General features: G+C 43.2%; 1 protein-coding gene across 2 annotated transcripts in view; it reads right to left on the bottom strand.

Annotated features, from left to right (window-relative positions):
- LOC124546019 (glutamate synthase [NADH]) overlaps positions 1 to 25,050 on the bottom strand; it is a 360,968-nt gene that overhangs the window by 273,284 nt on the left and 62,634 nt on the right. For both annotated transcript variants that reach the window (XM_047124987.1, XM_047124986.1), the window contains exon 2: positions 15,898 to 16,020. In XM_047124987.1, coding sequence (XP_046980943.1) covers positions 15,898 to 16,014 — 117 coding nt within the window. In that variant the 5' untranslated portion in view covers positions 16,015 to 16,020. The remainder of the gene's footprint in view (positions 1 to 15,897; positions 16,021 to 25,050) is intronic.

Consider the following 25,050-nt stretch of genomic DNA (forward strand, 5'->3'; position numbering starts at 1 on the left):
GGAACACGATCTGCACATGGAATGTTCAGTGGAAGCCTGTAAGGTACTTTTACAGGTTGACAGTACGATACGTCACCAAGAACTCTTCTTGGTTCAAATGGCTCTGAGCACTATGGGACTCAACTGCTGAGTTACTTAGAACTTAGAACTAGTTAAACCTAACTAACCTAAGGACATCACAAACATCCATGCCCGAGGCAGGATTCGAACCTGCGACCGTAGCGGTCTTGCGGTTCCAGACTGCAGCGCCTTTAACCGCACGGACACTTCGGCCGGCAACTCTTCTTGCCTCGTATATTTACGACATCATACCGGCTAAGAAATGTGGATTCACAATTACGATAATGAAACGAATCACAGTCGTCATTTAATCCTATCCTTGAGCTAATGCTGCCTGTGAAAACCACGAGTACAACTAAGGAGGGGGAAAAATGTAGAGAGAGTATTATTCTTTGCCGGGAGACGTAACGTGGCCCAGTAGAAGGAAAACGACAAAAAGTAACTGTACAATAACAAAACTACATAACCAACAATAAAATCTGGGAATACAGAAAAAGTGAGCAAGAACTGTTGAATGGGATTAGATAACTGCGACCGTATCTACACACTGAAAGAGCTCGTTCTTTACGCTTAGAAATAAGAAGCATACAGAACACAAACTACAGCCTGAAGAATACGCTAGCTCCATTGGTAAACCTGGTCCAAAAGCTGTTTTCACGTGAAAAGGGTAGCGTTAGGAACAGAAACGAAATGCATAAGAAAACGAGTTGTATTCCAATTCATATTTGGTTCTTAAGGATAACAGGTGTAGAAACAAGTAAGTTACGTCAGGATTTATCTTCCGGTCAAACAACAGGTCATTAGGGACGCACTACTTCGTTGATGTCAAATAACTGAAGCAGGAGCCGAAAGCGATCTCAGCAGAAGAAACATCCCTGCGGTCTTCTAAGGTGGTTTAGGTAATAAAGGAACAGACTGGTCTCCCTTCTTCAGAATCCGAGAGCTGTAGACAGGCCAAAGTAACATACAGTAATTCTACGTTTCATTTTAGGTGATGCGTGACGAGGCACTAGTGCACGACACTTGTGTACGACCTTTGAAACAGATTTATACATTCGTATCGTCCGAATTACACGAAAATGTGATGCCAAGAGGCAACACTAGTTGGGCAGCCATAACATTGACGGGGAACACCTGCGTGACGCAGACGAGGCCGACAGCCCGACGCAAGCGGCGCCTCCGCACGGCCGAATGGGCGGGGGGATGGGCAGAGGCGAGCACAACTGCGCCGTAGTGCGGCAAGGTGACGCAAGGAACGGCTTTATTGTTCAGAGTAGTCTGCTCCCCCAGCTGGGGGCCGCGCACAGCAGCGTCCGCAGTGATTAACGCTGCCCTGGATGCGGAACACCGACACTCGCGGCTCGTACATTTTACGGCGTCTTATTGGCCGTTTTAATGGCATGCACCGCGAAGTCTAAAACACTACACTGCCCTTTTCAATAAGGACATTACACTTTTCTAAGATATAGTTTCAGTTCGGTTTTGATGTATAACCTGCAATACTCAACAACGCTTATTTAAGGGACACCAGTGCGCCGACTACTGTATCAAGGACGACCTTAACTTCGAGGCCTACTAAGCAGCAACCGTGACAAAGAAACATCACAGGCCGAGCCGGTAACAATTTTCATCTTCACCAGATTCTTGTCCTGGTCAGATTAAATAATCGCGCTAATTCTGCCACAATATCGTGTAGCTGTTAAGTTTCTCATCATTTGCGACAAATGACAGACTTACCAATAAAAGTGTTTGACCCAACATTTCCATTACTAAACAGATCCCTGTGCTGGAGGACGAGAAACGAGAAACAAAGGATTTCAAGAGACAGAGAAGGCTAACCCTGTGATGCACATGTCCAGTGCAGTGGAGAGCTGTTACTGTCACTTCTTTAGAGTTTTCAGTCAGTCCTGAGGCTGCAAATGCACGCGATCCACGCTAGTAGACACTCCATGCCGATGCCGTGCCCTGCGTGCATCTGTAGACTTAAACTGATTGAAAACCGCAAAGACACGACCATTAAAAGTTGTCTACTGCAGTCGATAAGTGCCCAGGGTTAAAGCTTTGTCTACAAAGCACTGATTACAGACTCGTCCGTAGGAGCAGCATCTGGGAGAAATTGATCGACCTCTTGACATAAGAACCCCCGATACCATAAAAATCATCATTAGATTTAAACCGTGCTCTTCCTGAAGACGAGCCCAGTGCTTCTATTTGCACAGCTTTTGATTAGATACTCGTCAACGTTTCAAGGATCCAAATTGTTTGCTGGATTGCGACTACCACCTGGTGCTGGATTGCGACTACCACCTGGCTTGGCACAAAGCTCATACTCCGTTGCAGACAAACATTCCGTTTTAGAAACTGAAGAGTATTTTTAGTAATAAGTAATAAATTTATGAAGAATAACACTGGCATCCTGATACCGAAACTTATGGCCTATATTGATGAGCTAAAACATTTTGACCACTGCCCACCGCGAAGTTTAATGCTTCCTGGTAGTGTTGGGGGCACGTGATGCAGTCAGGAAAAAACGTAAGCGGGAGAGAGACGAATGGGCAGTCATTATAGCGAAGATACGTGCCGCAAATTCGGAAATCCAGTGATATAAGCGGTTTTGACAAAGAGCACACTCTTGTGGCGCTGCTGCTGGAAACGAGAATCTCTGAAGCGGCGAAGCTGGTCACCCGTTGGTGTACTACTGTCGAGAGCACCTATGGAAAGTTATTGAAGGATGGTAAAGTAACGAGAAGGCCGTATGGTATTGGACGAGCACGTCTCATTACAAAACGTAGAGGTCGGAAGATCCCCCACTGAGCAATCCAGAATAAGCAGCGACCTGTCGCAGATCTGACGACAGAGCACAATGCTGGTGCAGACACAAATGTTTCGAAGCACACCGTTCAAAGGTCATTGTTGAACATGGGGCTCCATATCACACGGCCCCGACGTGCTGCTGTGTTGATCCAACGACATCGTCAATTATGACAGCAGTGGTCACATCACTGAGTTTTCAACCTGGACCAATAGAAACGTGTCGGCTGTAGAATGATTCGCGTTTTTTGTTACACCAGGTCGATGGTTGGGTTCTTACACGCCGTCATCCAGGCAAGTGGCTGCACGAAACATGCATCACGCCACAGATGCAGACCAGTGAGAATTAAGCCATGGGGTACACAGAGTTGGGCTTCCGTGGAATCTGTGATAGTAACCGAAGACATCATCAAAGCAGTGAACTACGTGAACATCATTGCGTACCATCTGAATCGCTTCCTGCTTGTAGTCTCCTCCCTACTGTGATACATTCCAGCAAGGTAGCTGCCCGTGTTGCAATGTCAGAATCGTGCTACAGTGGTTCGAGGGGGCATTATAGCGAACTCTCATTAATGTCTTGCTCAGTAACTGTGCCCTGGTCTGCACCCATTGGAACGCACATCAGGCGCCAGCTGCGTACGTATCTCACAGTTGCTATTTATCACACACGTCAGTGTAAATTCCTTTGTGTTCAGTGTTTCGAAAGAAGAGTAGGTCATTGTAGGTAAATGTATTTTCCAAATTTTAAGTATTAGAGGCGGATTATACTGTTCAGTGGGGCAACGGTGGCGAGAAAATGACCACGAGCAGCTGAAGGTGTCATCTCGTAGTTGCATAAAGTGATACAGATAAACCACAAATATACCAAAAATCAGAGTTGCCAGACAACGATTTCAAATCCAATATTCCTGAATGAATAAATTATCTTAGCGCCGTTACCGCTTTAATGAAACAGCTCTGTTGTAAGTTACACTGCTTTTACGGAAGTCATTAGCTTGCAACTCATTGCCTGAGGTACAGTAAACGTGACATCAGACACGGTGTGAGTGAATATTTACAAAACGTTCTCATGCGAGATCAATCAACAGCGTGGCTGGGGAAATTATACCTGTGTGCTCGTTTTGACCAAAAGGATATTTTAGTGACAGATCGTGCACCAAAATGGTGGACGTGTGGAAAACTTCACCTAAGTCGGCAACACCATTTGATTTTCCAAGCAAGCCAATTAGTGACCTCTTATGTAATGTGCATTTAGTTTTCTTTCCAACTATTAGCCATTGAAAACGACAATAACCATAAACTATTTCCATGTTCTACGCTATGCACTGTAAAGTAACATGTGACAAACTGTCATGGCTTGATCAAAGAATAAATTAGTTGCTCAATTTCATGGCAAGTTTTTCTAAAGCGTGGAAAATTTGCAGCACCAGTAGCAAATCAACTTCGAATGGCCAAAAGGTGATAATGAAAGCAGGAGAGGTACAAGGAAAAAATTAGAGTCAGCCACAACAGGTGAAATTTTCACAAACAGTACTATATGAAGGCTTTTGTTCAGCCTGCAACAAAATAATGCTACGGATGGTTCCAACCAGAAATTACCCGGCCTTAATTTTAACAGCGCTGTCCAGGCAAATGTGCTACGAAGGAACGAGTCAGTCTGCCACACTAGGTGATTTATGGTAACGTTACACAACGAAAAACGAAACCACGGTTACAAGGTGTAAGACGGGAGGATGAACTTGCAAATTACAGTTGCCCTGCCTCCACTACGCACGTTCAATACCTTTAAGTAATACCCGAGGCTTCATCCATCAATGTCCAACTCAGTGTGCCCCGCCCGTTAAACTTACAGGCGTCTATTACTATGTGCAGCCTTGTAGAGAAAGCGACAGTAATTGTTTGTGACGATGACTCAGCGAAAGCCTATTTTCTGAAGTAGACGACTCATATTTGGTTTGCAGAACGGGATACATAACGTATAGATACATATTAAATGAAATGTAAATCAAATAATTACTTCATTTAGTTTCCAAGTCATTCGATTTCGATGTAATTACACAGAGTATTTTGTAAGACGCTAAAACGAGAGAATAAGAAATCGGCGGTGCTTTTCTTTAGGGGAAGATTCCGGAACATTAAGCAAAATTTTATTCATGAAGACAGCACAGAGGTTTGAACGACAACGAATCTGAAGATTCTAAAATTACGAACAAAGGACTAACCATAATCATTTCTTCTGCGTTTATTATATAATGTAAGAAAAGACGTGAGATACAGCACGTCTTCGTTTTATGCGAGAAATGAAAACGAGTCCAAAGTATCTCTGTTATTCTATGACCATATGCGTATCATTGTCTGCTAACAGACCTTTTAACAGCATTAACATCGCAATGTACTTCGGTGAGAATGTCACAACGATGCCATTTCCAAATTGTAAGAACGTATTCTCACTGGCAATTTCATCAAAGCAATGATCCAACTAGTCGTGAAACACTATTTTCAAGTTCGTAATTAATTCCGTGGCCTCGGAAGGCCCATCGGTACCAACCGACCGCCCTGTCATCCTCAGCGTAAAGGCGTATGGAGTGGCATGTTGTGAGGACACCGCTCTCCCGGCCGTTGTCGGCTTTCGCCACCGGCGCCGCTGCTTCTCAGTCAATTGGCTTCACGAGTGCTGAGTGCACCCCACTTGCCAACAGCACTCAGCAAACCCTGACAGTCGCCCATCCAAGGGCTAGCCAAGCTTCGGTGATCTGACGAAGACTGATGTTACCACTGCAGCAAGGTCGCATCTACATAGGTAGATCTCAAAAAAACAGTTATCGGTTTCTTGTTTGTCTAATCAGAGGCTAACAGCGTCAGCTGTGTCCTGCAGTAAGAAACAAACCGATGGACCTAACTTAGAAACTGTGGAGATCATTGCTGGGTATAAGGAAAAGCACGAAGACGAGGCATAATACAGAATTAAGCAAAAAAAAAAAAAAAAAAAAAAAAAAAAAAAAAAAAAAAAAAAAAAAAAAAAAAAATTTCTGACATTTGTTACAGCAAACCTAAAGCAATTTTCAGTAATTTGTATAAAATAAAATTATTATGATTTAATAAACATGACTATTTTAAAATAGCAAGAATCTATTTACATATACTAGCATATTTAAAGCTTCTCCCCAGACTGCAATAAAAAGGTATTCTTAAGCCGAATATATTCTGCTTACGACTATTTCATTCCTTCAGCTTTATTCGAACCATCAGTCCCTTGAAACTGAGTTTGATGAAATCACTAAACTAGAGGTTGAAAATACCGCTTCAGTTGTAAATTTCTTTTATTATCACGACCGGTTTCGCGCTCTCATAAGCCCATCCTCAGGTTTCGCAACTGTGCTGTGGCCCCCGAGCGGTGGACATGTACCAGGCGCGGTTTGCAACCTATGAGCGCAGAACAGGGAGTGAAATAAACTCTGCGTATCATTTCATGAACATTTTCGCACATAAAAAATTCGTTTTGAGCCTTCGACATAATAACAGTACCTTCAGACTCTGTTTTCCTTAAAATGTCTGCAATGGTCTCGCTTTAACCTGTTTCCAGCTGAGGACATGGGACGAACGAAACACAGCATACTCGAAATATACGGGGCGAGCAAAACGTTTCCGTTCGAAGACCGTACAGTCCACAATCTGTATGCCACTCAAGCAGAATCGCCGTGGGCAACGATCTCACCAACAAACCAGGTTGAAGACACCTGTTTGAGGGAACACCGTGTTCTGCTACGTAAAGAAGTTCGTAACTGCCTGCTCCATAGCCCGGTACGACAGGAATCGTCGACCCTCCAAGACCTTTTTTAAGGGACCGAAGGCGTGATAACGGTGTGGAGAGATCAGCATTCAGGGCAAGTGCTCGAGTGTCTCCCATTTGAACTGGCGTAACGTATGCGTTACATTTGCGACATGGGGACGTGAGTTGTTATGAAGCAGCAGCAGCACTATTGCACAACGCTGGTTCTCGACGGGCATGATGGCCCATGCACATTCTTCATTCCTACCTTCATGCATACGGGTGTTTGTCTTTCGACAGGCAAGAAAATAAGAACACGTTGTTCCTATTTGGACGCATTTGGTAAGACAGGTAACGTCGAAAAGGACACGAATGCTACCACCAATCACTTGCCTAAACGTTGGTGCTTCTAGACCCGCATCGGAGCCGCGCTATGTTGCATATATGCTGCGGCAACGCCCTCAAATGTAAGTATTTGATCACCCCTTACAACTAGCATGAGTCAGTTTACAGAAACAAAGGTAGGTACAGTAGACCAGCGACACCATGTTGCCCACACGGAATAAGAACCACGAGTGGATTTTCAACACACTTAGGCAAGAATTTGATGACAGGAATCGCGCAGGTGTTGTAAATCGTGGGAAAATCGTAATACCCGATTTTGTTTAATGTCCACGAAACAGACACTACCAGATAAAAAACAAAGTCACTAACAATAAAAGGGAAGCTACAGTAGTTCGGTAAGATTTTTTACCATATATCTCAATGTACCGATTCCAAAACAAAATGCGCTCTGTTGTGCTCCAATTCAGCCAGAGTATACGGTCAATAATTTTCCACGACTTCCTATCGATTATTGTTTAACATTACCCAATATTGCATTAATCAGGCGTAATATGTACTTGCTTACATCGATTAAGATCGATTAAGATCGAATTGCGATAATTCCACAAGAGTAGAGCATGTAAGAGCCTCTCACTACTGCGCAGAGGTCGCTATTGATCGTTATCCTCCCTCTTAACGGTCCGCAGATTGTCACCTTAACATGGCCTTGGTCAGCTCCGAGATAAACTAGCCTCCTTTCTGAAGCCACGTTTCAAAAATAAGCGACGATTGCGTACGCGAGCTTTACGTCTAGACTCGCAAGCCTACAAACCTCAGCGCCGTTAACCGTGGCCTCTGAATCAAAAATACCTCGGGCTCTGCTTCGGTGACTGGCGGCTCCAAAGGGATGGCCAGTGAGAGGAACAGCGTCACACGTGGCCACGGCGTAAAATTAAACTGGCAACGTCACACATTACGTGGCACCGCACAAGCGTCACCACGAAATATGGCATCGCGTAGTAAAGCTGCTCTCAGCGATTTACACCTACAGCTGCGCAGGAGCTGTACACCCACAACCACCAATAAATTTCCGTCGCTAAACTTTCAGAACAATAAATCAGTGATTAATGGTAGAGTATTTTATTGCAAAGCAGTATCTTTAATCCTTGGTTCACAAACTTGTTACCGTATCGTAGTGCTATATTCATTAAGCGTTTCCTTTCATGTTGAAACCGATAACACGGCAAATGTGATGGATTACGGCTATTGCAGGGAAAACCGCGTATTTGTTCTAAATGTAGTTGACTTTTCATAATTTTAATATTATATTGTAAAATGTTATTTTACACTGAATATTTTCAACCTAAACTGTAGCTTTGGTTTCTGCATACGATCCGCAAAACAATTGTTTTATGTATGATTATTTTTTTCAGATAAAACGCACACGATAACTTACAATTTTTAAAAGATTTTTTCGTTCCGGACAGAGAAGATCACCTCTGGTCGCAAAGTTGATGTGGCCCTTAGTGCACTGCAGACATCTGCTTAACAACGAAGGCGCTATACGTCAATCAATCGCAAAATGTTAGACGCTGGGGTTTCTGCGTGGCATACGCTCACAGATATTGGTAACAACGGGATCCAAATGTAATGAACTTCCTGTTCCAAGAATTTCTCAAACTCTTCTGTACGGCTTATAGCAGATGTAAGTAAGTTTCATTTCATCCCACATGAACCTCCATCATACTATTACAGGCTACGAGAAGGCTGTTTTTTCCGTTTCAACGAAATCCGTGCTTACAGAGCTCAATAGGCAGTCTAATGTCCACAATTATCAACTAAATCTTGGACAGCTCCGATAGTGTTACATCAAAAGGAAAGAAAATGTAAAATAAAAAAAGAGTTAAACAAGATACTCTGTTTTTGTAAAACTGTTTTCTGCAAACTCGGAAGAGACTTTTACGTCACTATACTGGTGTGATGGCGGACTAAGCATCAAATGGTTCAAATGGCTCTGAGCACTATGGGACTTAACATCTGAGGTCATCAGTCCCCTAGAACTTAGAACTACTTAAACCTAACTAACCTAAGGACAGCACACACATCCATGCCCGAGGCAGGATTCGAACCTGCGGCCGTAGCGGTCGCGCGGTTCCAGACTGAAGCGCCGGCCAACCCGGCCGGCTGGACTAAGCATCAACAGACCTTATCAGATCAAGCAAGGGTTTGGGCACGAAGCTAGGCGCACTGTGACGTGTACTGGTATATAAGGTTTCCCAGGGGGAATGATCAATACTCAGCGATACGACAGAAACGACGATTCGAAACAACAATATCCAGTTAACATAGGCTCTAAAATGCATACCTTAAGAGCTACGAGCACTTTTTCATCTTCGCTAATATGAAACAAATGTCTCCTGTTCAACAAGTGCTCATAGCTCTTAAAGTATGCGGTTTAGAGCCATTTACTAGATCTTTTTGGCTTCAAATAACCATTTCTCTCCAGACCCGGATCCACTGTATTTCCGAATGGGGCAAAAACTCGACAGAGGCGCTCCTCCTCTCCCTCGATCATTTCAGATTGGACGCAAAAATTAAAAAAAAAAAAAAAAAACAGTTGTTCAAAAATGTGTTCATTTTGTAGAGCACATCTTTCTGAAGAGTTCGATATACAGAGTCCGCCAGGAAAATGTATACACTCTTTGTCAGGCTCTATCGAGATATCGGTAGTGTCTTTCAACTTGAGTTACGAGTGTGCTGTTGGCTCAACAGATATTATTACTTTCATCTCGGTGCTGAGAAAACAATATGGCTGGAGCACGCTTGACATTCGAGCAACGAGAATGTATTGTGAAGTGGTTTTTCAAGTTTGGTAATACCGTTGAAGTACAACGTCAGTGGACGCGGGAGTTTGAAACAGAACCGCCAACCAGCCTAACAAACGCATCAGTGAAAAATCTGAATTGCATGGAACGATTTGCGATATTCACAAAGGAAGATCAGGAAGACAGCGTACCGCTACAAGTCCTGCTTCGTCGGCTCTCGTGTTGGAACCGTTTGTTAATTCTCCACGGAAGTCTACTATGCTCTATGCACGTAAAGTGTGGGCTAGCAGTACAAGTGTACAAAGAATTTTAAAAGCTGTAAAGTGGGAACTTTACATTCCGTGATTATTGTACGCGATTAATGACGACGATACTGATCGCCGAATCCAGTTTTGCGAATGGTATCAGCAAATCTTAACTGATGAACAATTTGTGACTAAGGTAGGGTAGAAAGACGAGGCACAATTTAAACTTAATGGAAACGTGAATCGGCGTAACAGTGTGTACTGGGCACCGAAAAATCCGCATGTTTATGTGGATAACGCTATCAATCTACCAGGGGTTCATGTGTGGACTATCATTTTTGGGCTTAGTAGGACCCTTTTTCTTTGATGCTACTGTCACTGGAGAAGTGTACCTGGAAGTGTTACGTACATCAATTTTGCCAGATATACGTGCGCTTTATGGAGCTGATGAAAAGGTCTTCTACCAACAGGACGGGGAGTCACCACACTACCAACTAGCCGTACGAGCTTTCCTCGATGACAATTTTTCGGAGCATTGGATTGGACGAAGAGGGCCCATGAGTTCCCTCCACGGTCGCTAGATCTGACACCTGTGAGCACATGAACTCTTCAGAAAATTCGCACTCTATTGTGTAATATCTAATAACTTTCTCTTTTGTGCGACACAAAATTAAACGTAAGAAACACAAAAGCAGTAAAATCAAGAGACAAGCCAGACAGTACGCATTTCTTCAATGCTTAGGCCCCAGTATTTTTTTCTCCCTAATCTTGCTACAGTTTTACTCTGGGTGCTTTCCTTTCTGCGAAATAATCTACTACTTCATTTAAGTTTGTCAAACGTTTTGTTACATGAAAATTCGAAATGTCGTTGTCTAACACTGAAAAGGCAGTTAATACGAATAGTGCCCAAGACTGGTGTGGTTTCTCGATTTGATCACGTCTCCTTTGCCACTGTCTGCTAGATAAAACGAAATAGGCCTTTCTAATATTGCAGAAACTGTAACACGCCAAATAAGCGAAACTGTTTTGGCACAAATGGTCATTTTACCTACCTCATCTACATAAATAACACGACAAAATATAATTCACGAGGTACCAATATCAAATGCCTATTAGACCTACTACAAGCAAAAAGTTTTACCTTAGGAAATAGTTTCACATGTCATTCATATGCTCCAGTTCTTCAAGCAGGAGATCGAACCGTAGTAGTAGTACTAAATTTTTATATAAATCTGGAATCGTCATAGTCCTGCAAACTGGGTGATGTCCCCGTTTCTCAGTTTCTTCTCCTTCATCGTTCTCGCAAACAAATATGTCATCACTAATTTTGTAACTACTCCGGCCATTGTGAAAACTTTCTTTCCGGTTAACTTCGCTAACAAAGAGGGAATCACCAATTTAGTTATCCTGCGTTTATTCTCCGGTTAGGTGTTATTACGTGTGCGTACGACGCGTTATCCGCGCTGTTCCGAGAACAGAACTTACGCGGCTGCTGAACGGGGACTGTACAACTGGCCCTTAGTAATGTGGCGATCTGGCAAAAAGTTTGTCAAAATTTCATTTTATTGGATACGCAGAGACGATAATATGTAATCTTACTTGCCTGCTACGCCTGTTAGCCGTTTGTTTCCATTCTGGTGGTCTGGATCTATGGATTTCGCTAGTAATTATAACAAAGACTCAATCAACCACATAAATAAGCCGCGATTGGCATTCACTGGTTCCAGTTTATTCGGCTCAGCTTGTGCAGTCCCTTCCCCTTTTGTCTGTACGAAAGCTTTTTATTTCTAGATGCGACGGGAAATTCCCATGGCAGAACATCACGTACACGATGCACGCATCCAAAAATCACTTTATGACTTGTTCATATATCAGTTTAGAATGTGCTCAACCGACAGGGATGCGTTTCAAAATCGTATGGACAATTGATAGACCAACGTTCGCTGCATGCTATAATCCGTTCATCATAAGAATAAATCTGATGTAAGCATTACGCTATGTATTCTTCCGCGTTTGCTTGAATCTCATTGGATTTCGTTTCATGTGTCGCAGAAGCCGAGCTGTGACCAGTACGGTCAAGAATGATCATAAGGATACGTTTTATGCTGTGTTACACGCACATAGACTGGGCGATAACGCGGGGCAACAGCTCTACCAGCGCATTAAATTTGGACAGCACTGGCCAGCTAGCGGTCCAACTAAATTGCAATGATGTGAGCAGTTGCAGTTCAGACGTAAAAAGAGACGAGCAAAGAAACTATATAGTTTCGGATGACATTTAACTTTTAAAGAGAACGACATAATATTCGGAGAAATTCCAGCACTACCGCGCGCTTCTTAAGTGACCAGACGGAAAGCATGAAATGCACTAGTACTCATCTGACAAAGTATTCTAATTACAAACAAGAGTGATGAAAATTTCTAACTTAAACATAGGGTAATTTTTCTGAGCGAGTTGTGAGTCATGCAAAAGCATACTGGAGAGATTTCACAGTGCTGTTGAGTACTGAAACCATTGTAGGTATTAGTTACAGTCAGTAGTCTGTTAATCTCTTCGCTCCTTCCTTATCCGAATCCGAGAAATAAATTTCAGTTCTGGAAGTGTTGCCTGCTACGTTGATAAGCCTATAAACAACAGACTCCACGAAGCCAATCAGGCGCCGCATTTTCTCTTCTTTTATCACGAGCCGTTCTATATCCTGTCAGCGTTAGGCAGTGACGTGGGAAAACTGCGTGCGTTAGTTCCAGTACGTCTGGCAGCTTTAATAGTCTTGTTACTTCTCGGGCCAAATCTCGCAACTTGGCTCCAGATCACTTATGGGGTTCATATTGTAATGTTGCAGTGACGCAGTATTTGTATGGTGTGCTAGACGCTGTGAAAACGGTTGTTTTTCATGAAACTTCCTGGCAGATTAAAACTGTGTGCCGGACCGAGACTCGAACTCGGGACCTTTGCCTTTCGCGGCAAGTGCTCTACCGTCTGAGCTACCCAAGCACGACTCACGCCCCGTCCCCACAGCCCTACAGAGATACTGGCAGAAGTAAGGCTGTGGGGACGTGTAAACCCACTATAAATGGCGCGCGGTAGTAACAATGTTTTGAGAAAACGCATTACAGAGACATCCACGTTCAAATGTTACTTATGTGTACTAATGAAAGAGAAAATCATTTTAGCCTAGGGAAACGCAATTATTCAATGATTTGTTGAGGCTGGCAGTGTGCGAAAACAGAACACACATGACACGTCGTCCTCAGAAGATCGACAAGACGGGTGAGGGTGGGAAAGAGTGAGGCGTAGCTGCCAAGCAAAACTTTACAAGCCATGGCTACGTGACGTGTACAGATCACAAAAATGAACCGAGACTCAGTACGGCATTGGCAACTTAAGGGCAGAAACATTTTAAAAATGTTACTTACATGTGCCATAGATTCTACGTTGTAATGACCTGCGATTTTTGTCATTTTAGAGCGGGTGAAACTAATTTTATATCCATTGTAAAGTGGCAAATCAATGCCAGTATGCCTCCATTTGCGTTGCTTGTCCAGATGTCTGTTGTGACATCCAAAGAAATTACGTTTTGTAAGAGCTTTCTCTTACTTTTTATCTTCTCATATAGTTTTCAGATCAGTGAACACTTAAGAGCGGTTTTATCTGGTAACTCATATCTGCTGTCTACGGCATGAACAAACTTTTTCAAACCTTGATGGTCGGCAGTTCTGTACGGCAGCATATCGATAGCAATCATTTGTGCATGAAGAGCATCAGGTTCTCACTTTACTTTTGAACTGGCGTCGTAGAACTGACTTACGTTAAAACAATTTTTAATAGAGCTTCTCAATTTTTTTGTTGCACCTCTTGCACTTCATCTAGCTCACTAGTTGATCCCTCACACTTTTCGCCATCCTTTTTTTTAGGTGGTCTCTTAAATTAGTTATATTCCACGAATGTTTGTATTCTCTACTGCAGATGGTTAACTTCACAAACTATTATTCCCCAGTTTCTTGAAAAAATTCCTGACAGGCGATGTATTTTTACGATTCTTTTCAGAACAATAATGAAAAAGTATTTATGCACTTCTCTCACACACACAAAGCAAGCTTATATGCGCGGGATTTCCTCGGCCCATAGACAGCCAGTGGCGCGCGAAAAGTACTGATCGTTTCATGTCGGCACCATTCGCAACACTTCGTGGCGACTGTGCTCTGACTCTGTTGCCAACGACAGCTATTTAACAGCTGTAGCACCGTAGTTCCGTGACGAAGAATAATCCCCTGGCTGTGTCGGGTTCAAATAACGAAATGAGTGGCGAAGAAACCATTGTTCGCACACTGTCACCTCCTACGATACCCCGAAGAGCTACACAATTGTTTATCAGATCTCAGAATGCTGTAAACTCGAAGAAAATAAAAAAGTGAAAACAATAGTGAGATAATTAACCCGCTTCACAAGTTTCAAACAAGGGGTTTCATCATTAACGTGTAGGAGCTTAAGAAATATCTACAGGATTAGGAGTTTTTATAGAAACATTCCCGGACATTCAACGACTCTTGGCAAGAAGAGGTTAGTTTTGTCTCATACGTTGTAACCTTCATATTTCGCCCGATTGACTTATGAATATGCACTGCAGTACTGTGAAAGCAGATAGCATGTAAATGCAGCTGTACTTTTAATGATTATGTGCAGCCACCATACAAATAGAAAACATTACACTCGACAGGCTGTGCTTTTACTATATTCAATTTTGCGGGAACTGGTGCGTCCTTGAAGGAACAAGCGCCGGCCTCGGTGGCCGAGCGGTTCTAGGGGCTTGAGTCCAGAACCGCGCGACTGCTACAGTCGCAGGTTCGAATCCTGCCTCGGGCATGGATTGTGTGACGTCCTTAGGTTAGTTAGATTTAAGTAGTTCTAAGTTCTAGGGGACTGATGTCCTCAGATGTTAAGTCCCGTAGTGCTCAGAGCCATTTGAAGGAACAAGCTCCGCTAATCGAACACAACACAGGTAACCTACTTATGAACGATATTTGTGCTTCTACAAAAGCAGCAGAGACGCAGGGGTGTTAGGATTGCATCGATATTTTGTGTTTTAGAATCACCTTATACATTAACTTGTCCAACTGAAAACACTTGTACGTGCAAAGTGAACTCAGAAACAGAAGAGGGTAATACCGAGAGTGTTTAATTAATAACGATGATATTATTTATCATTTATTTTAACATGCATTATGCAGTACAATTGCAAACGCTTAGCAAATCTTTAAAATTTCATTTTTTCTTCTACTAACAACGTTGTATTACAACAGCCTTATTTACATTCGTATTCCTTGTTACAAGTAAGTATGCTCATACATCTGAAGATGACAATCTGTATCATGCGGATTGGTAAATCCGTGTTATTTACTGTAAGTATCTGATCGGTATGAGATGCGCACGACCGTGGGCTGTCATCATCACTGGAACACAAACAAGAAAATTCCCTCTCACGCGTCCCCTCCCCCACAGCGGTCAATCTATTAACAACATAGTATATAAACAGCGTAGACTGGTTGAGGCGCCGCCATATTTGATGTTGACTATATACCTGCATGCAATCTATTTTCCCTCTGCACTCCACACGCCATGGATGCATTAAGATCCGACAATTTCTCGCGTGTCTATTAAAGAAGAATTACATTACAAACTGTTTGACTATCGATAGTTAAACCGGTTACCGATGGAGTCGGCTCATCGATTAATCGATATTTTATCGATGTGTAAGTAACACTATCCTGCACATCCCCCCCCCCCCCCCCCCACACACACACACACATATATACAGAGAGAGAGAGAGAGAGAGAGAGAGAGAGAGAGAGAGAGCGAGCTTACCTTGTGCGAGCGGCGACCGTCGATGGCGACGATGAAGCCAACGCCACACGCATCTTTTTCGTTAACAGGGTCGTACAGGCCATCTTTGGGCGGCAGCGACCAAGGATCCAGGGACATCAGGACCTGCGACACACAATGAATCCTCAAATTACCATTCAAATCGGTTTCAACTGGCCGCTAACAGCGACCGAAAGATAACGAGGAGAAATATGGAATAAAGATTGGCATACTCTTGTCGAACTGAATTATAACAGTTATTAACCAGTTACGAGAGGAGGAGGAAAGCGACGAACCATGGAAGTGATTTTTTTTGGTAAATACGTAGTGACGTAGCGTATCTACTCTGCATGAGTGAATACTGACAAACATTTTCACCGCCGACGTCTCTCAAGAATAATGAGGTGAGCTAGAAAGTACTATAAAGTGCCGTGATATGAATGCAAAATGTTCAAAATATATGTATACGAATTAACGTACCGCGCAAGTTTTGCGTGGCTTTAACGAATTCCATTACAAGTTCGTAAATTGCTGCTATGCACGAAAGTGGACGTAACCGGAATAAAAACACACACACACACACACACACACACACACACACACACACACACACATCAGGAAAAATACGATGGTATTCTGTTAAAACATTAAGAGATAAATCTATGGTCTGTCACAATTATCAAATGTACAGGAATAATAGTATGACATGAAACGAGCCTGTGAAATCGGCTGTGTAGAGGGCTTCTTTAAGATTTTGGGTATCTGGAATAATCCAGAAAGGGAGTCACACCTTTTGACATTTCCTTGGAGACTTTTGTGATCCCCATCACGTGGGTCTGAAGAAAGAAAATAGTAGCTTCGCCATCAGGTGCAGAGGACCTCGCGATGCTGACAGACCGCTGATATCCTCTGCCGAATGGCGTCATTGGCGAGCCGTGCGGACGGGCATCGTTCTTCCGTCAGTTGTCAACTTTCCGCACCTTGCGACCGCAACTTTTCATTTGAAGAGCCCTCAGTGAGCCTCACGAGGTTGAGTGCAACCCGTTTCAGACCAACAAAGGAATAAATCCCGGAAAAACGAGATATTGAACCGATGACCTCGGCTATGGAGGCAAACGTTCAGAAAATTTAGAGACGTGTTACTAGGGTCTTCGCCTTATTAGATACTTAAATTTTTCGGTGATACAAAGGAAACTATCGAAAGTTTTTGGAACCAGAGGTGGCTTTTTTTTCCTCCGAAAGATAACGGCGAGCGCTGAGAAGTGGCATTCAACAGAAAGTCAACACGAAAGAGAGATACGACACTATCAAATTCTTTAACTGTATTTTGTTCACGCATCACAATGCGCTTTAACCATAAAACTCTATACTGCCACTACTGCGTGAACAACACAGGAATTTATAAACAAGTGTCCATGCCATAAACTGGCAATTTATGTAAGGAGTGTCATCAGTTTTATGTTCCATGGATCATTTGCACGACAAATCGTAATGACGTGGAACGAGTCATTTTACATTCACATCGCAAATTAATTTTTAAGTATGCTTATACAGATTAAGTAATTTCTATCCACCACCTTTTTACACTTTAGAATAACAGAAATTCTCCTACAGAATGGAAGGAATTGTCGAGGGGAAACTTCTTCAGCTAGTAAGAAAACTGCTTTACTACTCAGGATATTGCAACGTAACAAGTGTCCAATCACTGACGGCCTTGCTCGTGGAAAGAAAGAAGACATTTTATCTAATCAAAGGCCACAAAACATAATTATTAAACTTTTCACACAACTGACTGTAGCTGGATAATGATACGCTCTGTTGCGATTTCCCGTGTTATCTTCAAGTTTATCAGCGTGGCAATGAGTAGAGAATGGGGTACAATAATGTAGCGATACCACTTAACGTCAGTTTACCCACTTAACAGTTGACATGTAGTGCTGGCTTGAGCATATGATACACGGACTTATTAACACAATAAAGCTTTTTTTTGTCATGTGAAGTACACGGCTTATGCGACGCGATCGCAGAGGTAGTGCTTTCGCCTATTTGCTGAAAGAACGCTTTCGGACCGGTAAACCTCTTTACGAGCAGACGAATTTTTGCGGCTTCTAAACGGAAGAGCTGGTAGCTGCGGTTGGCAATGATACAAAGTAGATTACCGAGTCGCTGCCAGTCACCCCGCGGGCTGCGAGTTCGATGTGTTTCACGTGGTTTGGAAAGTGGTATCGTTGAATGCATCTGAATCATTTGCTTGCCTCTGGAAGTAATAAGTGGTCGAAATGCAACAATGAAAGAGCAATGTCGATAAGCAGATGTTTGAGAGCGTAAACTGTGTGTGATGTAGGTATCAATGCGAAATATTTCGACAGCGGTTCTAGAAGTCAAAGCGTAAACCGAGGGTTAAATTCTAACTGGTAACAAGGGAGGAGGGAGGGGGCGCTAATATGGGTTACAGGTTTGGATAAAATATTTCATGCATATGCGCACCTATTTCGGTTTACCGCTCTGTAGTTTTTAAGAAAGTTGAAGTTTTTCTACGAAGGCGTGCTGAAAAGTAATGATCACGAATTTTTTTATTCTCTTCTTAATATCGGTTGAGATATGTCATGCAAATTACGCGGTCGACTTTCCCACTTTGGTGACGCAAATTTTAAAACACTGCCGCTAGAGGGATCTGAACTGCACCATGTAATATAGCAGTGTGCGACGTAACTATGTCGGCGCGTGAGAAATAGCGTGCTTTTATCCTGTGGAAAACTGGAAGCACGAATTCGAAGAATTCATCCACACGGGACAATGCCAGCCCACACATGAGCGATGCAACATCTGCAAGAACACTACGCCTTGAGTTTACTGTCATCTGTCATCCCCCATACTGCCCCAACTTGATTCCATCCGATTTCCATATTTCCACTACTTAACGAACACCTTCAAGGACTTCACTTACGTAGTGATGAAGGGATGCAAGCAAAGGTGAGGTGGCTGCTCAGTCAACAGTCAAACAATCTACAGTGATGGTATCAACAAACTGGTCTCTCGTTTGGAGAAATGTGTTCGTCTCCATGGTAACTATGTTGGGAAGTAAACATGAAGAATAAAGATGTAGAATATTAATAAAACTTGTTTCATTTAAAAACCTTTAAGAGTTTTTCACAGAAAAAATTCTAAGGCATTACTTTTCAGCACGCCCTCGTATATATTCCAATTTCTGTTGGCTGTAACTGTTGCCCCCGTTCAAGCCTGATGGAAGTTATTCAGCGATGTATTTACAAATATGCAACACCCAGCCGGTCTTGTTAGTTGTTTGCACAAATCCCTCCTTTCACTGATTTTGCAGAGACCCTCATTTCTTATCAGTCTATTTAATTTTCAGTATCAACCTGTAACACTACATCTCAAACGCCTAATTTCTCTTCTTGCGTTTTTCTTATGGTTCATAATTCACGTTCATAAAATGATAAATTCCACATTACCTTCTCAGCCATTACTTTCTACCGTTAAGACCTATGTCTGATACGAGTGAACTACTCATGTTCAGAAAACATACCGAACACCTTGAATGACTAGAGATAGGGCGTTCATATTCACGAGACATGTACATTAGCATGTTCTGCAGAAATGATCAGCATTGGAACCATTGCGGCCCACGGGTTCAAGGTAAACATCGATATCACGGAGCAATACCACCTACCGGTAGTACTTGCTTGCAGCTCTCGTTGTTGCTATAAACCAAAGGTAATGGATCAGTGTGATTTCAGCAGACGTGCAGGATGCCTCGCGAACCATACCGTCAAATCAGTGAGCCTGAAAGAGGGCGCATTATTGGCATGAAAAAATATGGTGCATCCATCTGGAAAACGGCTGCGTGTGGGACGAGCTGTTTCGGCAGTGCAACAATTGTGTGCAGAATGGTACACGAAAGGCCGTAGAACACGACGAGATGGGCCAGGTCGCACACCCCCCCCCCCCCCCACCCCCCTCCAGGAGATCGAACTCTCATCCAAATGGCACTGCAGGACAAATCTGCGTCTTCCTCGGTTCTGGCGCAACAGTGTAACACATCGCACAGTATCGGGGATGACAGTTCGTCGCCGTTTGTTACGGTATGTGTTACGTGCGCGTCGTCCACTACCTTTGGCAAACGTGCAGAAACTTGCTGGGCGGCAATGGTGTATAGAACGACGTAATTCGGGAAAGCAATGGGATCAGATAGTGTTTTTGGACGAATCCAGTTTGTTTCAAAATGATGGTCGCATTTTGGTTCGCGGGAGACGGGGGAAGCGGCATCTCAGTGACTGCATTCGCACAAGACACACGGCGCCAACATACGGTGCTATTAGGTACAGCCACAAATCACACTTGGTGCGTGTCCAGGGCACTGATCAGTGTGATCTACGTGAATGACAGCCCGAGACCCGCAGTCATACCCTTTCTGCTCACACCTTAGACGCCATTTTCCAGCAAGATAATGCACGAACACATGCTGCTGCACGAACACGTGCCTTCTTGGTGTCACGGGATGTCAGTCAGCCTTTTGCCCTGGCCCGCCAGATCACCAGATCTGTCATCAATCGATAATGTGTGGGCTATGGTGAAACGAAGGGTGCAGCGTTGTGACCCAGTGCCAAGCATCACAGATGAATTTTGTAACTAGGTGAATGCAACACGGATGGCTATAACACAGGGCGCCATTCGTGCCTTATATGCGTCGATGTCAACACGCTTGGAACAAGTTATCAGGGCCCGTAGCAGAACCTCTGGCTACTAGGCAACAGAACACATGATGAATAGAGATGACTGAAATGTTAATTATTTCTGCACAGCATACTAATGTACACGTCCTGTCAATATGAATGTCCTATCTGTAGTCGTGCTGCTTTTTTTCCTGAACACGAGTGTACTCAGCGCGGTAAATGCTGTCTTAGTTGTGCTCGTCTCGTTTCTACGTTGTCTTCGATTCGTTCGTCTTCAGTTACTTTGTTTGCAAAATTTCGTCACTTCGCAAAACAATACAGGAACTGTAACACTTACTGGTAGCGCTTTTACGGAATGAAAATGTATGAGCTACATCCATGAAGCACTCGTGTGATCTGCTGACACGTCGACGCAAACGCTGCCATGAATAAGACAGTGCTATTGGGAGTGCCCTACCAGCCTCCTACCAGAAGATTACGATCTGCCAGCTGACCGCCTACACAAATTCTATTAGTTTGCTCAATATCGCGCCCAGAGCCTCAACATCATTTCTGAAGGTAAATATCATTTGTACACTTTAGGTTGTAATTAGAACAAGTTGAATTTTTATCTTCAATATTTATTTTGCAATATTGGACAGTCTCAGAACCCAAGCACACACTCCAAATTGCGTTGGACGTCATTGCCTCATTCTCTCTACAACCCAGACCTGGCGCCCTCGTACTTCCATCTGTTTGGGTCACTTGAGGATTCTCTATGTGGAATACACTTTGAAGATGATGAGAGCCTATTCCATGCGTGAAGACACGGCAACGAGCACAGGGCAAGAGCTTTTACCAACAGGGAACACATGCTCTTATACAATCCTCTCGGAAGGCCACAGAACGAGACGGAAATGTAGAAGAACAGTGCGTGTAAGAGAAATGTTGACTGATATTGTCACCAAATTCAAACTCTTAAGAAATACGTCATGAGAAAATTGGGGACATTTCCCCCTTAACGAAGTTTAAATGATGTACTAAAATTCCTCAACTTTTAAATTTTCATTCTACGTAATACGTTGAGCACTTAAGAGTCTTAGACAGTGTGTGGTAAGCAATGCCTGGCACGTACCTCACTTTATAAACGCTTCGGTACAAACGAGCTCTGGCGGAGCGCCACTAACAGCTTCTCGCGGGACGCACGCTTCACGTTTGGTCCTCCCGGGACTAATACGGACTATCGTGCGACCGGCTTCCTCACGCCCCCGGAACGGGAAACCCCTACGTCGTGTGTCCGAGATAACGGGCGGGCGAGGTCGCCGAGATCAGATCAGTTCCTCTCGAGGTATTCTGCAGCGGGGAAAGTCCACCTCAGCGGACCACTACGTAGCAGTTTCGAGTAGGTAGTATCGCAGCTGAGATTGCGCTTACAAGTCGCTGACAAGTAGTCTTATCAACAGTGGCAACAAATCACTTATTTTCAAGTCTTGCTGTACTAATCCTCACACGGGACGGTGTATTCACCTAAGAGCTACGAGGGCGATGTGGGAAGTATCTATCTGCTACCAGAACTCCGTTTTCCTTGTCAAAAATGCACTTATTTTTATGAAGTCCCATCAGGCCAACACACTGTCAATTTTTCGGTGAGAACATTCCAGCCCTGGCGTATGGTGCTGGAAGAAGATCAATGTAACTGTCTAACCTCACTTTTCGGCATAACGTTTACCAGTCACAAATTTATTTTACACGGTGGAAGTCAGACCGTACCAAATGTTGTAAATAAAGTAGATGTTCCAACAATTCAAATGCTTCACTTTGTCCGTTGTCAAAGTGACACTGTGTGTAAATGCATTGTTCTGAGGAAAGTCAGTTTAATTTCAAGCCCAGATTCTCGCGTATTTTTTCTTTGTATCTCCACCGCGTTGGTTCACAACACCTGAGTAGCTTTCACCGATTACCAATTTTTCTCTTTTTTCTTTTGTAAATTTATCATTGACACCAGCTTTCACCCATCGTTTCCATTGCTCTGAGTCTCTCACGAACTGATGGACTCACATCTCATTCACTACAACAAATCCGCAGAAACTTAAGTTGGATATTTTTAAGCCGGACCTGATATGGCTGACAAACTTTTTTTCAAATTTATTTGTGGCGAACGTTCTACAAATGCGGTATCTTTCTTACACAATGATTTCTCGTGCATAGCTTTTCGTGCAAAACGTACCGAACTCTCTCTTCTCATATGCTCGTATCACCAAATATTCTATTCAGCCCGTTTCTTCCACAGATCATGTTTTCGAAACCATCTTCGAGTCTTTGTACAGCTTACGCAAACATGTTTCGTTGAAGTGTGTGGCTAAACTCTAGGCATTTACAAATCACTTAACACCACAGTGACTTACATTTAAAAGGAGAGGTCACAAAAACCGATTTTAGTTTGTATTTACTTTCTTGGCAATCATGGATTTTAAGATTTACGCATATAATGCAAGATTTCTGTGGCTTCATTTTGGCACCAGTTAAAAATACAGGAGCAGGCTACCTACAAACCTTCACCCAATTTGGATAAATCTCTGTTGGCAATAAACCAAAATAAAGAATTTATAATACCCATGTGTTATAATTTATCTCTCTGAACGAAACACACAGAACATGACTATTTGAAATATCACGGTTAAAAAAAAGAAAAACTCATTTTATTTACTTTATTACGCTGCACCAAGCCGGAAAGCTTCCTTCCAGCCCGATAGTTAAAGGCTAGTATTCTTACGTCGCTTCTGTACCAAAGTCATTAAATGTCATCACACTAAACTCATGAGAAACGACAAGAACGGACAGTCGCTTTCCTAGAAAGCCTGTTGTGGGCAAAAAAATGGGGGGCCGGTAATTTCGATTTCGCTGACTAGTGTAGACCATTTTAGCCTGACAGACGGAAAATGACAAAGGCCGGTAAAATTTTGTATCGCGCAGCCTGCACGCTCTGCTTAACACCATAACACGTACAACGCGGGATACTCAGCAGTGTACTATGTTATGGTTTTTCCCCCGTCATAGTCGCGTACGGAGCGCGGCAAACATGACTGGTAGAATGCCAGGTGCGAGCGGGAATTAGTGAAACTCGTCTTCCATGTCCCTACGGGAGCCATGCGTAGAGAGCTGAAGAACATTCCTACATTCCTAACTTAATAATGGTTCTCGAAAAATTGTAAGTAGACGTCGGCTGGATAAATCACCATGGCCTGCCAATTCTGGTTTTTCAACATTTCCGTGACGGTCATGCATGACTCAAACAACTCCGTAACAATTCGTGCTCTTCAACAGCTGTAAACAAGAGAGAAGAGCTAGAGAGGATTAAATTTATTTACTTTCCGGCGAGAACTATACTCAACGTCGGATAACTTCTACATCGTCCGTCCAAAAAATTTCTGAGACTGCCTTTACTCGTGGCGTAAAACAGACATCAGCACAGTTCACTACGGTGGCAGCTTGAACTGACAACAACAGATGTGTATTCGACCAGTCAGTTATGAGCAGGCAGTGTTAAAGAGGAGACGACCGGCCGTAGTGTGTCAACGTCGTCAAGTCACAAATAAAAACTGAGCAACGTCTCTATAAATTAAGTTTTCGAGACATTCCTCAGAACGCTTAGAATAAGAGAAAAGTGTGTGCAAGGTTTGTCCTGCACGCCTCGACTCCCCAATAAAAACACCGACGCGTGGAAAAAAAAAAAAAGAAACACTGATTACGAGACTTGGCATTATGAGTAGGATCCTACCACACAAAAACAAAGTGCAGAGTGGGTCTCTGGCGGTTTGCCAAGACCGAGGAACGTGTAAATGTGATGTGCGAGTTGAACAACATCCCAAGGAGGACTTTCTGAGTTTGTCAATAGCTGTATGAACGTTCTGTACTCAAGTATGAATATACTACATGTAGACACCTGAAGCATTAAAACTACCATCGTAACTATCTTGCCATGTTTTAATGCAATATCTACGGGTTTTTTTTTTTTGGACTGACGGGATATTTTTTCCCAAGGTTTCTAAACGCACTAATGCTTGATACTCAAAGCGCCAAAGGATCTCACTTTAGTACCACTGAGGCGGTCAACGTGAAAATACTGACGTGATGAGTAGCTTCCGATTGACTTTTCTTTCTTCCTTCTTATGATTTTCGATAGTTATCCAACAGTCAAAAATTTTCAAATGTGTGTGAATTCCTAAGGAGCCAAACAGCTGAGGTCATCGGTCCCTAGACTTACACACTACTTAAACTACCTTATGCCAAGAACAACACACCCAACCATGTCCGAGGGAGGATCGAACCTCCGGCGGGAGGGGCCGCGCAATCCGTGACATGGCGCCTCTAACAGTGCGGCCACTCCGCGAGGCTGTAACAGTTGATCGTGCAAAAATGCACAGTGAAAAGTCGGCATTTGCCAACTCCTTTCGAACGACGTCAGTTTTATGGAAACATTCAT

This window comes from Schistocerca americana, chromosome 8 (assembly GCF_021461395.2).
Source record: "Schistocerca americana isolate TAMUIC-IGC-003095 chromosome 8, iqSchAmer2.1, whole genome shotgun sequence".
In the NCBI taxonomy this organism is placed as follows: Eukaryota; Metazoa; Arthropoda; class Insecta; order Orthoptera; family Acrididae; genus Schistocerca; species Schistocerca americana.